Source organism: Rutidosis leptorrhynchoides, chromosome 10, assembly GCF_046630445.1.
Source record: "Rutidosis leptorrhynchoides isolate AG116_Rl617_1_P2 chromosome 10, CSIRO_AGI_Rlap_v1, whole genome shotgun sequence".
NCBI classification, from domain to species: domain Eukaryota; kingdom Viridiplantae; phylum Streptophyta; class Magnoliopsida; order Asterales; family Asteraceae; genus Rutidosis; species Rutidosis leptorrhynchoides.
The window spans coordinates 40,312,695-40,328,518 of NC_092342.1; the positions used below are offsets into that span (position 1 = coordinate 40,312,695).

Below are 15,824 nucleotides of genomic sequence, written 5' to 3' on the forward strand. Positions count from 1 at the left end.
TGTTAACAAAGTAGTAAAACCTTGGTTTACACGCAGTCGATAACCTGGTGTATTCATTAAACAAAGTATTAAAACCTTGTGACAATTCGAATCCCCAATTAGTTGGAATATTTGACTTCGGGAATAAGAATAATTTGACGAAGGCTTTCGCTCTTTATATTTATGACCGATGGACTATTATGGACAAATCCGTATGGACATATTAAATAATCCAGGACAAAGGACAATTAACCCATGGGCATAAAACTAAAATCAACACGTCAAACATCATGATTACGGAAGTTTAAATAAGTATAATTCTTTTATTTCATATTTAATTTCCTTTATTTTATATTTAATTACACTTCTAATTATCGCACTTTTATTTATTGTTATTTAATCGCACTTTTAATTATCGTACTTTTTAATTATCGCAATTTTATTTTACCGCACTTTTATTTATTGCAATTTCATTATCGTTATTTATTTTACGCTTTAAATTAAGTCTTTTATTTATTTAATATTTTACATTAGGTTTTAACTGCGACTAAAGTTTTAAAATCGACAAACCGGTCATTAAACGGTAAAAACCCCCCTTTATAATAATAATATTACTTATATATATATATATATGTATTTCTATAAAAGTAAACTAATATAGCGTTAAGCTTTGTTTAAAAAGATTCCCTGTGGAACGAACCGGACTTACTAAAAACTACACTACTGTACGATTAGGTACACTGCCTATAAGTGTTGTAGCAAGGTTTAAGTATATCCGTTCTCTAAATAAATAAATATCTTGTGTAAAATTGTATCGTATTTAATAGTATTTTCCTGCAAAAATATAAGCTATTTTATATACTACTCTGCTAAAACATCAACGCAGTAGTTGTATTAGAATCTAGTGCTCTCTGATAATAAAGAACAGCCCTAGTCTTGTATACTGACTACCCAATTCTAGTAAAAAAAAAATTTCAAAATTTTCAAATAAATGAATTCAAAATCATGTTTATACATATTTATGAACGATAAAACTAGGTGTTAACACCGAAATTATTGTTACCTCGTAAAGGACATAAATTGAGAAACAACTTAAAATGTTAGAATTCATTTAAAATGGAATAGAGGACAATAAAAAGGCAAAGAAAGGAAAATAAAAGCCAAGTGTGGGAAAAATTTACCAAGATATTTAGAACATATATCACATATTTTTGTACAAATAATTGAAGATATTTTTGTTTTGGACAAAATTAACCGTTTTACCCGGTAAATTGTAATATATTTGAAAGAAAGATGGATCTACACGATGAATCAATTCTATCATTAAAAGGAAGTAAAGTCTTTCAAAAAAGACACGCGCTTCTTGATTTAGGTCAGGAAGTTGTCGTCCAGACCAGTTGTAGAGTCTACGAAAAACCTTGAAAAGTTTTCTCGAAAATCAGCTGGAAATCCACGGACCTCAGCATCAAACAGGGTCGCCATGTGGTTAGACTTATCCTAACCATGAGAGGATCTGTCTCGTAAAATGGGGAGGGCGCCGTGCAAATTAGCTTGATAAGACTAATGAATCAGACCCCCAAAAAGGATAATCTCCTTAAAGATTAAAAATCAGCTTTTAAGACTGATATTACTCAATCCTTAAGATTGACCTTAAAGATTGAGAATTACAAACTCATGGAATTCAATGATATCTAAACTCGAGCTTGAACGAGAAAATATTTTGATCAAAATTAAAGCCAATTTGTTTTCTGAAAACCTATTTTCAATGCATTCATTACCATTGAACGTAAAATCCTAGGAATTCACCTTGAATTCATTAGGTCACCTGAACCAAATCGGGTGTCAACCGTAAGAACGGTGGTTGCATAGCATGGTCGAAGACAGGAACTTGTGCCAGACCGAAAAACTATGGGGTTAGCTTTACTATTGCTCCTACCAAGGATAGTAATTGCATCCGACACGTTATAGACCATAAACAAAAGCATGTCACGGGACATTGCCTTAACAGTTGCTTGTTCAACGCTTTCCTTTACAACCGGACGGTAGTTTACCGAAAGGTAATATACGGAACAAGTATACTGGATGTATTGCTTTCCCAATACAAGGTTAGCAAGTGGGTGACACAAAACCGCAAGTTTTGAGCTAAAATTTTCAAATCTGAAACCCCCAAAACCCACAAAAACAATTTTGCAAACACCGGTGAAGGGTTATTCCTGAAAACTTATCTAGGGTAAAAGCTAGATTTAATTTTCAAAAGATCAAATGTTTTCATAAAGATCCAATTTACTTAAGGATCTAAATTTTCATAGTCATGTGAGACTGTAAACCATAACGTTACTACCATTGTTTATACCGCCGTATAAAAATCATTGATGTACAAAGTGTGAAGAATAAAGAAGTGATTCTAGTATTTTTATTTTCAAGACTATATTGCTTGAGGACAAACAACACTCAAGTGTGAGAATATTTGATAATGCTAAAAACGAACATATATTTCATAGCATTATCCCTCAAGAAAGACAAGCTTTTAGTTGCAATTGTTCTATTTACAAGTGATATTCGTTTAAATAATAAAAGGTGAAGACAACAGACAGATTCGACGAATTGAAGACGCAAACGATCAAAAAGCTCAAAAGTACAAAGTACAATCCAAGTGGTTCAAATTATTGATGAGAAACGTCTAGAAATTACAAAAGTACAAGTTACAAAATGCAAAGTACAAGATATTAAATTATACGAAAAGACGTTCGAAAATCCGGAACCAGGACATGAACCAACTTTCAACGCACAACGCAACGGATTTAAAATTACAAGTCAACTATGCACATAAATATAATATAATATATAAATAATTCTTAAAATTATATATATATTATATATATATATTTATAAACCGTCGGCAAGCTAGGAGCCAAAGTTGGTGAGCTGGAATCCAACACTCCGCGATCGCGGAGCTGTGAAGAAGAATTCCATCGAGATCGCGGAGCACACCAAAACAGAAATGGGGCCTATAAAAGGCAACGCATTCGATCGATTTCATTACATCTTTTTCTCTTCTTACTCAAACGTGTATATATATATATATATATATATATATATATATATATATATATATATATATATATATATATATATATATATATATATATATATATATTATAATTTTAATTTTAATTTTAATTTTAATTTTAATAATAAGGGTATGTTAGCGAATGTTGTAAGGGTGTAAGTCAAAATTCTGTGCGTGTAACGCTACGCTATTTTTAATCATTGTAAGTTATGTTCAACCTTTTTAAATTAATGTCTCGTAGCTAAGTTATTATTATGCTTATTTAAGCCGAAGTAATCGTGATGTTGGGCTAAATATTAAATTTGGGTAATTGGACTTTGTACCATAATTGGGGTTTGGACAAAAGAACGACACTTGTAGAAATTAGACTATGGGCTATTAATGGGCTTTATATTAACTAAATGATACCTCGTTAATTTAATATATAGACTTATAATTTGACGTATTTATATATAATCACATACGCTTGACTGGGTACGGTGGGCAGGATATCTATAAATACCAATAATTGTTCAATTTACCGGACACGGAACTGGATTAATAGTTAATAGACTTGTTGAAATAGGGGTGGATTACATTCAAGGGTAATTGGTGTAATTGTTAACAAAGTAGTAAAACCTTGGACTACACGCAGTCGATAACCTAGTGTATTCATTAAACAAAGTATTAAGACCTTGTTACAATTCGAATCCCCAATTAGTTGGAATATTTGACTTCCGGTATAAGGATAATTTGACGAAGACTCTCGCACTTTATATTTATGACTGATGGACTATTATGGACAAAACCGTATGGACATATCAAATAATCCAGGACAAAGGACAATTAACCCATGGTACTAAACTAAAAACAACACGTCGAACATCATGATTACGGAAGTTTAAATAAGCATAATTTCTTTATTTCATATTTAATTGCACTTTTAATTATCGCACTTTTATTTACTGTCATTGTATTTAATTGCACTTTTAATTATCGTACTTTTTAATTATCGCAATTTTATTTATTGTCATTTTATTTATCGCACTTTTATTTATCGCAATCGTTATTTACTTTACGCTTAAAATTAAGTTATATTTATTTTTAATATTTTACATTAGGTTTTAACTGCGACTTAAGTTTTAAAATCGACAAACCGGTCATTAAATGGTAAAAACCCCCTCTTTATAATAATAATACTACTTATATATATATTGATATTTTTACAAATATAGTTTTCAAAAATATAGTGTTAAGCTTGGCTAAGTTCCCTGTGGACGAACCGGACTTACTAAAAACTACACTACTGTACGATTAGGTACACTGCCTATAAGTGTTGTAGCAAGGTTTAGGTATTTCCACTCTATAAATAAATAAATAACTTGTATAAAATTGTATCGTATTTAATAGTATTTTGTAGTAAAAATATAACTATTTTGTACCCCTTCGCTTTAACATCAATGGCCATATGGGTTTGACAAACCCTCATTCGGACCGTTCGCTACTGTTACTTCGGATGAAATATATTTTCGAGAAATAGTGTATGTTCAAACACTATTGTGATGGGGTTCTATGGAAGGAAAGTTAAGCCTTGATAATTGGGTACTCGTGATAACAATTTTTGGAATGGTTTACTATTATTGAAATGTTATAAATCTTTTGGTTCATTTTACTTACACACTTACTTACTTAAACCTATGATTTCACCAACGTTTTCGTTGACAGATTTCTATGTTTTTCTCAGGTCCCTGAACGTTTTGTGATACATGCTTCCGTTCATTATTTTGATACTTGCATTGGATGTCGAGTATATATGCATACATGGAGCTCTTTTGGCTACTTTTAAATTGTGTCGCATATGTTTCATTTATACTTATAACGTTATAACGTAATTTGTGGTTGAACTATTATTGTAAACTTTGAAACAATCTTTACATTTGAAATGAATGCGACATATTTTTTGGTCAAACGTTGTTTTAAAGACTTATGACCACGTAACGGGACCTAAGTAGACGGCGCCGTCAATGACGATTTTGTCGGGTCGCTACAGATGGTATCAGAGCATTGGTTGTAGGGATTTAGAGTTCATTGGTGTCAACCTCGAGTCATAGGGTACATTAGTGAGTCAAGACTACAACCGGCATATAGACTTGAAGTATGAATTACTTGAATACTTGTGCATTATTACTTGAACTCTTCTATTCATATCTAACTTTTATTCCATCTTAATCTCACGTTGTTTAATTTGATTGACAAGCCACCTTGACTTAGTGAAATAATGTCAAATGCATATATGAATTAGGGTAATATAATTTTCGGGATTATATTACGGTGACTCATATGAACGTTCAGACTTTATGACATAAAGAATTTAAGGCGAAGGAAAACTTTCTCTTTATCCTCATTCCATATCACGGTTAGTATTATTGAGAATACTAATCAACGATATTCTTGTGTTTTGAAGGAACAATGCCTCCTCGCCGTGTACCACACCATGAAACACCCGAACAAGCTCTCCAACGGATGATAGCCACCACCGTAGATGCAGCCATGGCCGGTCACTCATCCAACAACAATAACAATAACAACAACCACAACAACAATAACAATAATGGAGCCGGTAATTCAAACGAGGGATGCTCCTATAAAGCTTTCATGGGGTGCAAACCTCACACTTTCGATAGAACCAGAGGACCGGTTGTGCTCACCCGATGGTTTGAGAAAACGGAAGCCGTCTTTAGCATAAGCGATTGTCGGGACCAAGACAAGGTCAAATACTCCACTCACACTTTCGCCGGTGTCGCTCTTACGTGGTGGAAAACCTATGTACAATTGGTGGGTACCGATGAAGCTCACGCCCTCTCTTGGGCCGAATTAAGGGAAAAGATGATCATCGAATATTTTCCTCGTGAAGAAACCCGAAGGCTCGAACAAGAGCTAAGAACTTTAAAAGCGGTTGGAAACGATCTCAAGGCCTACAATCAACGATTCTCCGAACTAGCCTTGATGTGCCCAAACCTTGTGAACCCCGAGTGTTTAAGAGTTGAACTCTACATGGATGGTCTCCCAAAGAGCATCAAACACGGGGTAATGTCATCCAAACCCACTAATCATCAAGAAGCTTTGAATATGGCCCGCAAATTGATTGAAACGGTGGACAAAATCGTAGTACCGGCACCTAAAGCCGAGGATAAGTCGGGTAACAACAAAAGAAAATGGGAAGCCCTCCAATCAAGCAACAACAACTTTGCCAAGAAGCCTTTCACCTCCGACGGCAAGAAGGGTTATGCCGGAAACCTACCTCTTTGCAACAAATGCAACAAGCATCACTTTGGTGAATGTGGCAAGCTAATTTGCCATCGGTGCCAAGGAATTGGTCATAAGGCCAACGATTGTAAAAGTGCCGCCCCCGTCGCTCGAAAGGGGCCCAATGCACCAAAGACGGTCACTTGTTATGAATGTGGCCAAACGGGTCATTATAGAAATGCATGCCCAAAGAAGAAAGATAATCCCAATACACGCGGCCAAGCTTTCAACATTAACACCGAGGAAGCCCGAGATGACAATGAACTAGTCACGGGTACGTTTCTTCTCAACAATTCTTATGTCTCTTGTTTATTCGATTCGGGTGCCGATAAGAGTTTTGTATCCGAGACTTTGATTCATTCTTTTAGCACTCTACCACTCCCACTAGATACTACTTACACCATTGAGGTGGCCAACGGAAAACTATTGAGTGCCGACAAATTTTATCGGGGGTGTACGTTAAACTTAATGGGTAAAGAGTTTGAAATTGACTTGATACCTGTAGAACTAGGGAGCTTCGATGTAATCATTGGTATGGATTGGTTAGCCAAAATGAAATCCCACATTCTTTGCGATCTTAAAGCGATTCAAATTCCTATCGAGAATGGTGAACCCTTGATTGTCTATGGCGATAAGAGTTGCACCGGACTCAACGTCGTCTCGTGCCTTAAATTTGAAAAATACCTTCGTAAAGGTTGTTTCGTGATTCTAGCCCACGTTAAGAAAGTCGAGACCAATGAGAAGCATATCGATGATGTGCCAATTGTTAGTGACTTTTTTGATGTTTTTCCCGACGAATTGCCGGGTCTTCCACCTCATCGACCGGTTGAATTTCAAATCGATCTTATTCCGGGAGCCGCACCCGTAGCACGTGCACTGTATAGACTTCCTCCATCCGAAATGCAAGAATTGCAAAGTCAAATCCAAGAACTACTTGACCGTGGTTTTATCCAACCTAGCCATTCACCATGGGGCGCTCTGATTTTATTCGTTAAGAAGAAAGATGGATCCCTACGAATGTGTATCGACTATCGTGAACTAAACAAATTGACAGTTAAGAACCGATATCCTCTTCCACGCATCGATGACCTCTTTGATTAACTACAAGGATCTCGTGTATATTCGAAAATCAATCTCCGCTCGGGTTATCATCAATTAAGGGTTAAGGGGGAAGATGTCTCCAAAACCGCTTTTCGGACTCGTTATAGTTGTTATGAATTTCTTGTAATTCCATTTGGTCTCACTAATGCACCGGCGGTGTTCATGGATCTCATGAACCTCGTGTGCAAACCATACCTCGACAAATTCGTTATCGTGTTCATCGATGATATTTTGGTCTATTCTAAAAGCGAAGAAGAGCACGAACAACATCTCCGACTTGTGCTTGAACTCATGAGACAAGAACGACTCTATGCCAAATTCTCCAAGTGTGAATTTTGGTTGAAGGAAGTTCAATTTCTTGGTTATGTTGTAAGTGATCAAGGTATTAAAGTCGATCCCGCAAAAATCGAAGCCATTAGTAAATGGGAGACTCCTACTACTCCTACTCACATTCGTCAATTTTTGGGTCTCGCTGGATACTATCATAGATTCATCAAGGATTTCTCTTTGGTTGCTTGTCCTCTAACCGCATTAACTCACAAGGGAAAGAAATTCAATTGGGCGACCGAGCAAGAATCCGCATTTTAAATCTTGAAGACAAAGCTAACCACCGCTCCTATCTTGTCACTTCCCGAAGGCAATGATGATTTTGTTATATATTGCGATGCCTCGAAACATGGTTTTGGGTGTGTATTGATGCAACGGAAGAAATTCATTGCTTATGCCTCTCGACAACTCAAAATTCATGAACGAAACTACACGACACATGATCTCGAACTCGGAGCCGTTGTCTTTGCACTTAAAATGTGGAGACACTATCTTTATGGAACCAAGAGCACTATCTTCACCGATCACAAAAGCCTTCAACACATCTTTGACCAAAAACAACTAAACATGAGACAACGACGGTGGATTGAAACTTTGAATGATTATGATTGTGAGCTTCATTACCATCCCGGAAAGGCGAATGTAGTAGCCAATGCCTTAAGTCGAAAGGAAAGAGCGGTGCCTCTTCGTGTCCGAGCTTTAAACGTCACCATCCACACAAACCTCAATAGTGAAATTCGTGTAGCCCAAGACGAGGCTCTCAAGGATGAAAATATCTCTCTCGAACACTTGAACGTTCTCACCTCTCGTTTCGAAGTTAAAGAAACCGGACTCTGATATTTCGCCGAAAGAATTTGGGTACCTAGTTATGGGGACCTACGAAGCCTTATTTTAGATGAAGCCCATAAGTCAAGATATTCGATCCACCCCGGTGCCAATAAGATGTACCACGACCTCAAGGAACAATATTGGTGGCCGAACATTAAAAGGGACGTCGGTACTTATGTTGGAAAATGCCTAACTTGCTCCAAAGTCAAAGCCGAACATCAAAGACCATCCGGACTACTTCAACAACCCGAAATCCCGCAATAACGATGGATTTTATCACCAAACTACCAAAGACGGTGGGCGGTTATGATACTATTTGGGTTATTGTTGACCATCTCACCAAATCCACGCACTTCCTAGCCATGAAGGAAACCGAAAACATGGAGAAACTCGCACAACTTTACATTAAAGAAATCGTAGCCCGTCACGGTGTGCCTTTATCGATTATTTCCGACCGAGATGGCCGTTTTGTTTCTAGATTTTGGCGTACTTTACAAGAAGCATTGGGGACGCGTTTAGACATGAGCACCGCATATCATCTACAAACCAATGAACAAAGCGAACGCACAATTTAAACCTTGGAAGACATGCTACGAGCTTGTGTTATCAATTTCGGAAAAGCTTGGGACAAGCACTTGCTTATCGCCGAATTCTCCTACAACAATAGTTATCACGCGAGCATTAACGCCGCACCATTCGAAGCATTATATGGCCAAAAATGTCGTTCACCTCTTTGTTGGGCCGAAGTAGGCACACACAAATCACCGGACCCGAACTCATTCATGAAACAACTGAGAAGATCGTTCAAATCCGAGATAGGCTCCGGACGGCCCAAAGTCGTCAAAAGAGCTATACCGACAAAAGACGCAATGACCTCGAATTCCAAGTTGATGATCGAGTAATGTTAAAAGTCGCACCTTGAAAAGGTGTAATCCGTTTCGGGAAACGCGGGAAGCTAAATCCGCGGTATATTGGTCCTTTCAAAATCTTGGAGCGTGTTGGAACCGTTGCTTATAGTTTAGATCTTCCGCCTCAACTGAGCTCCGTTCATCCTACTTTCCATGTATCGAACTTGAAGAAGTGTTTTGCCGAACCCGAACTCGTCATCCCCCTCGAGGAACTTACTATTGATGACAAACTTCATTTTGTGGAGGAACCGGTTGAAATTGTAGACACCTCCGTCAAGACGCTAAAACAAAGTAGAATCCCGATCGTTAAGGTCCGTTGGAATGGCAAAAGGGGACCCGAGTTTACTTGGGAAAGGCTAGATCAAATGCAAAAGAAATACCCTCATTTATTCGTGGATTCGGAGACGCAAGATCTCGAGGAAGAAACAACGACCACTACGCCTACTTAAATTTCGGGACGAAATTTCTTTTAAGGAGTAGGTAATGTAACATCCCGCCTTTTTTCATTTACTTTCCGTTTATTTATTTAAAGTCCGTTATATAATTATCACATCTTCTGTTAATACGCGTTTTAAAATATTTCGTTTAGGTAATCCGTTTGGTTAATACACGCACCCGCTTCAAACTTGAGGGACTAACGTTGTCATTTGACCAAACTCATGACTAGGTCAAAGAGTCAACATCCATCTTCTCCATTCATTATCCATTTCCTTTTTCCTTTTTCTTAATACTTTCATCTTTTCTCTCAAAACTTCAAATCAAAGATTCATCATCCATTTTCAATCTAGCAATCAAACATCAAAACAAATTACATATTTGGAATCCTTGCATCTTCCTCTTCAATTCTACACCGATTTCATCAAGTTTGGGTAACTTTCTAAAATCATTAGATTCTTTGTTCTTGATGTTTTTAACTTATAAAAGTGTTAATTAGTGTCTATAGCTCAAGTCTAACATGAATATATGATTTGTATGCTTGTTCTTGTTATTTTGATGTAACTAGCTTAAACTTGAAATGGGTGTGTTTGATCTTGAGATTTGATTGCTTAAATGTTGTTAGATGTTAAAAGTGCATGTATTAAATGTAGCATCACTAGCTTCAATTTGATGTGTAGGTTGATTAAGAACACTTCATTAAAATGATTATCCATTTCCCCAGACCAAAATTCCTTTGTTGTTTTATTTTTCACAAACTTTTCCCGCTTAACCGCAACTCCGATTAACATGAAATTTGGATAACATGCTCATATACAATTCCTCATCATGGGAAAATTTTCGGATACCCGACCCCGTTGACTTCAACTTTGACCAAGTTTGACTTTTAGTCAAACTTAACCAAATGTTTAGGCAATCGTTCTAACATGCTTTTATACTTGTATCTCGCATGAAACTTGACAATTTGATTCACATGTTATATATTCGAGTCGTAACGAGCCATAGGACTAATTGAACAACTTTGACCAATCGTGTTCCCGTTATTGATACAACCTACTTGTTTAGGTCAAGACTAGCAATTGTCCTTACACACGTTTACTTGTGAAGTACTTTATTACTCGTGCACTCAAGGTGAGATCATAGTCCCACTTTTACCCTTTTAAACTTACATTGGGATGAGAAAACATAAACGTTTCATTTTACAAAGTGAACACAAGTATGAAAACAAACATTCTACATACGAGTTAGAACAAAATCCTCAATTCGATTATCATTAGTTACACTTGCCGGGTGTAAGCGAGAACTAATGTTGTATGGCCATATGGGTTTGACAAACCCTCATTCGGACGGTTCGCTACCGTTACTTCGGATGAAATATATTTTCGAGAAACAGTGTATGTTCTAACACTATTGTGATGGAGTTCTATGGAAGGAAAGTTAATCCTTGATAATTGGGTGCTCGTGATAACAATTTTTGGAATGGTTTACTATTATTGAAATGTTATAAATCTTGTGGTTCATTTTACTTACACACTTACTTACTTAAACCTATGATTTCACCAACGTTTTCGTTGACAGATTTCTATGTTTTTCTCAGGTCCCTGAACGTTTTGTGATACATGCTTACGCTCATTATTTTGATACTTGCATTGGATGTCGAGTATATATGCATACATGGAGCGTCTTTTGGCTACTTTTAAATTGTGTCGCATAGGTTTCATTTATACTTATAACGTTATAACGTAATTTGTGGTTGAACTATTATTGTAAACTTTGAAACAATCTTTATATTTGAAATGAATGCGACATATTTTTTGGTCAAACGTTGTTTTAAAGACTTATGACCACGTAACGGGACCTAAGTAGACGGCGCCGTCAATGACGATTTTGTCGGGTCGCTACAACTATACTTTTCACTGTATAACCATATCCATAAGGATAGTCCCACTCAGGTGTAGCACAAGAACTCAGAGGTCTTATTTTACCGAGCCTTCACCTTTGTCATTATCACCTGAGAATATCATATTCAGAATCAGTACACTACTCATATTAATTATAAAATAGATCAAATAGCACTACAAACACTACACTAGACCCATAAACTGTCAGGGCACACACGCACGTGAGTACCCTTATACACGCGTATGAATCAATCACACACGCGGGTAACATCACACACGTTTCCCTTGGTTTGACAAGTTTTACACGCGTGGCTAAAGTCCTACACGCGCGAGAAAAAAACACACACGCACGTGTATATCAAGCTTACACGCGGTTGGACTCAAGAACACGGGTAAGGCTTACCCGTGTCTGGAACAATGTCTCACACGTGCATAAGCTTACGCGCGCAGATGATGAAGAGCAGATATCAGCATCTGCTCTCGGGGTTGCGTCCAAAATCAAGATTTCGTGATGTTTCTGGTCGATTCAAAGCTCACTAAAGATCACATAGAACAATACTCAAGAAACAAACAACCTAAATAAACACTCAAAAGCAATAATCGAACTCAAACCTATACTTTAACAAAACCCGTTTTAACTCACTTGAATTAATCAAAATCCATGAGGTTTACCTTGTTTTGATACTTGAAAACTTTGTAATCAAATGCACGATATTACAATATCTGATTTCCCACTTTTGATTTTATGGATTTAGGTAAGAAGAAAGCGTTTAGGGTTTATAGTTTCCAAAAATGGCAAGTAGTTGAACGTACATAGTATTTAAACAAATTGAGTTTCTTCACTGTAAGGAAACCTCACTTCTAATTTTACATGGGTATTTACCAGTTATCTGAAATACAATGTACCTCATTATACAATGTACATTAGTGTGTTTTAGTTTAGGTGTTTACTATGTGTTTTGTCTAAAAAGTATAAAGGACTGTTTACTTTGTTTTCTTAATATCTTTTTTCACTTCTCTTTGTTTGATAAGTAGTGTTCGATTTTATGTCTGATGAAAACTTATTATTTTTTAAATTAAGTGATAAAAATATAGTAAATCTACTTAATGAATTAAAAACTATACAAAAACTGATCATTGAATAAAAAGTAAAGAATATCGAGTTGTATATATTTATTAGTCCATACACAAATCCGTAAATCTTAACTAGAATTGCATTTCCACCACATGTTCACACTATTATTGTTATATGCTCCGTATTATAAAGCTAAGAATGATACTATTGTTGCAACGCGCTCTCCTGTAAACAACAAACATATTTCGATTCTTTGAGGAGGGACAATACCCTCACCCAAATTAAATTTCAATCAAAGATACGGAGTATACACTTTGATTAGTAATAACTTAATTATTTATAAGTTTCTTTTTCTTTTCAAAAAAATAACTTATAAATTATATATATTTTCAACAAATAACAAAATATTCATTGCATATCCTGATGCGTAAATGGCCTTGATTATAACTTATTGTGGCATCCACCAAATTTTCAATCATATCAAGGAATGCTATGTAGGAGATTTGATCCCGCCACCATCAATCCATCATGCATGCCAACATATAGCATAGAAGACAAATAGACAATGATATTACACACACTTTTACATGCATATGAACATATACATACTCCGTACCCGTAGTATGCAATCTATCTATCACACATATTTATTTCTCTTTATCATGCATAACGTACATATAGATACATAGTATGTATATGCATGAGGGGTCAGAGTTCTCTTTTTTACCCAAGCACTAAGATGGAATGTGTCACCTTCAGAAAGCTTAAAGGCTAAGAAACTTCATCCACCCCCACAAACCCTAATTATAATAATAAATACAAAATGAAATATGCCAAATTAAAAAATTCATATTCAATTATTCAATACAAATAAAAAAAGAAAATCAAGCAAAAGGAAGACCACTTCTTTTTAAGCTTCCCTCTCATCTCCTTCCCATTAATTTCTCCTTTCCCTGTGTTTTATTCTCTTGTTTTGATTCCCCACTCTCATATATTTCCAAAAAACCAATGAAAACTTTCTAAAGTAGAAAAAGAAAGCTCAAATTATTATCATCATGGTTTTCTCATCTGTTCCACAATATCTTGATCATCACAATTGGCATCATCAGGTATATGATCAATCTTTATCACTTATGCTTTTGAATTTTGAACTCTATTCATTACAATTCTTGACCCAATCAAAGATAAAAGAAACAAGCTTTATGTAAAAAAGATGATATATGCTCATTCATATTCTTGTAAAAATATAAAAATCTTTTTTGAATATACCTTGATCTTTAATTAACTTCATCTCATCTCTTTTATTTTCTTTTCTATCTAATTAGTTTTTATTCTTTCTTACAGTTGAATGACAATCAAGGAAATGGTACTATTGTTGAAAACCCTAACCTCACACCAACTTCGCCACCTTTACAACACGGTGGAGGAGGTGTTGAAGGATCAATCAGACCAGGATCTATGGTGGATCGAGCTCGGTTAGCCAAGTTACCTTTGCCTGAGGCCGGTCTAAATTGTCCCCGTTGTGATTCGACAAATACAAAGTTTTGCTACTTTAATAACTATAACCTCACACAACCACGCCACTTTTGCAAGGCGTGTAGGCGTTATTGGACTAGAGGAGGCGCTCTTAGAAACGTTCCGGTTGGGGGTGGTTGTAGAAGAAACAAAAGAACTAGCAAAAGTAGCACAAGATCAAAATCTCCTAGTCGATCGGCCCCTAAATCGTTAAGTGTAAGTCCTCCAAGAAGTAATTTAGAAAATATCACAAGTTCACAACTTTCACATCCAACTTCACTTCACTTACCTTTTTTAAGTTCTCTTAGTCAATATGGAGGTGTTGGTGGCAACATTAGCTCAAATCTTGCTAGATTTCATCCACAAAGTGAATTGGGGAATTCGGATTCAAATAATTTTAACAATGTTTTAACAATTGGAGGTGGTGAAAATTGGAGAGTGCCTAATGTTTTGCATGGATTTGAAGTACCGCAAAATACTAATCTATTCAACTATCAAAACCAAGGCACAACTGGATCAGCACAATATTCTTCTATAGTTGAAGGAGATATTAGGTCAAATATGAACTCAGAAATTGATAACCCTAAAATCGAGCCCCCGGGGAAGATGGAAGATAATCGAGGCTCGAATTTATCAAGACAGTTTTTAGGAATGATGGGGAATGGCAATCAACAAACATGGGCTGCGAATTCGTGGAACTAATTTCGAAGTGTAAGCAATTCTACTCCTACAACACATTTCCTATGATCAAGGGGTTTAGAGAGATAAATAATTGATTTTATTGAATATTTTATCTTTTTCAAAGTAATTTATCTTGAATTTCTTAACCCTGGATTCCATGTCTCAAGGTTTGATTGTTGAATGAAAAAGAATCAATATACACGTACAATATTTATGTTTGATACGTATGATTATGTAATATGATGTTGTATTATCTTGAGTGTTTCACTAATGTGTGCAATTGTGAGCTACTATGTTAAATCACTGATGATGAATGATGATCAACTAATTTTACTATGGATTTCACTCTTTTAAATAAACTTAGCTTTTTTCTTTTATCTTAATTATTCGGATCCTAAAAGATCTTATCATCTTAATTCGGTTCATGTTTTTGGCTTTTTACAACATATAGAATCCACCAAAACATGAACATCTATATTTTAACCTTAATCAATATTGTTGATCTATATATGTTATGTAAGAGAGGGAGAGAGCTATAATGATGAATGATAATGAGGTTGAAAACACGGTGTTCTTGATTGCCTTATTTCTTCTCGTCCGTGTGTTAAAAAGGTATGTATTTAAAAAAATTGTGTGTACCAAAATTACCAAAATTAAAGTAAAAATAAAAGATTGAATTTTGCAGTCAAAAAAGAAAGGAATATATCTCGCACTTACAT

General features: G+C 35.7%; 1 protein-coding gene across 1 annotated transcript; it reads left to right on the top strand.

The window, feature by feature from the left end:
• Positions 1-13,793: 13,793 nt before the first annotated feature.
• LOC139872992 (dof zinc finger protein DOF3.6-like) lies at positions 13,794-15,387 on the top strand. The gene is made up of 2 exons (XM_071860921.1): positions 13,794-14,018; positions 14,254-15,387. Exons 1-2 carry the CDS (start codon positions 13,965-13,967, stop codon positions 15,124-15,126), a joined length of 927 nt encoding a protein of 308 aa, XP_071717022.1. The 5' UTR covers positions 13,794-13,964; the 3' UTR covers positions 15,127-15,387.
• The last annotated feature ends 437 nt before the right edge of the window (positions 15,388-15,824 follow it).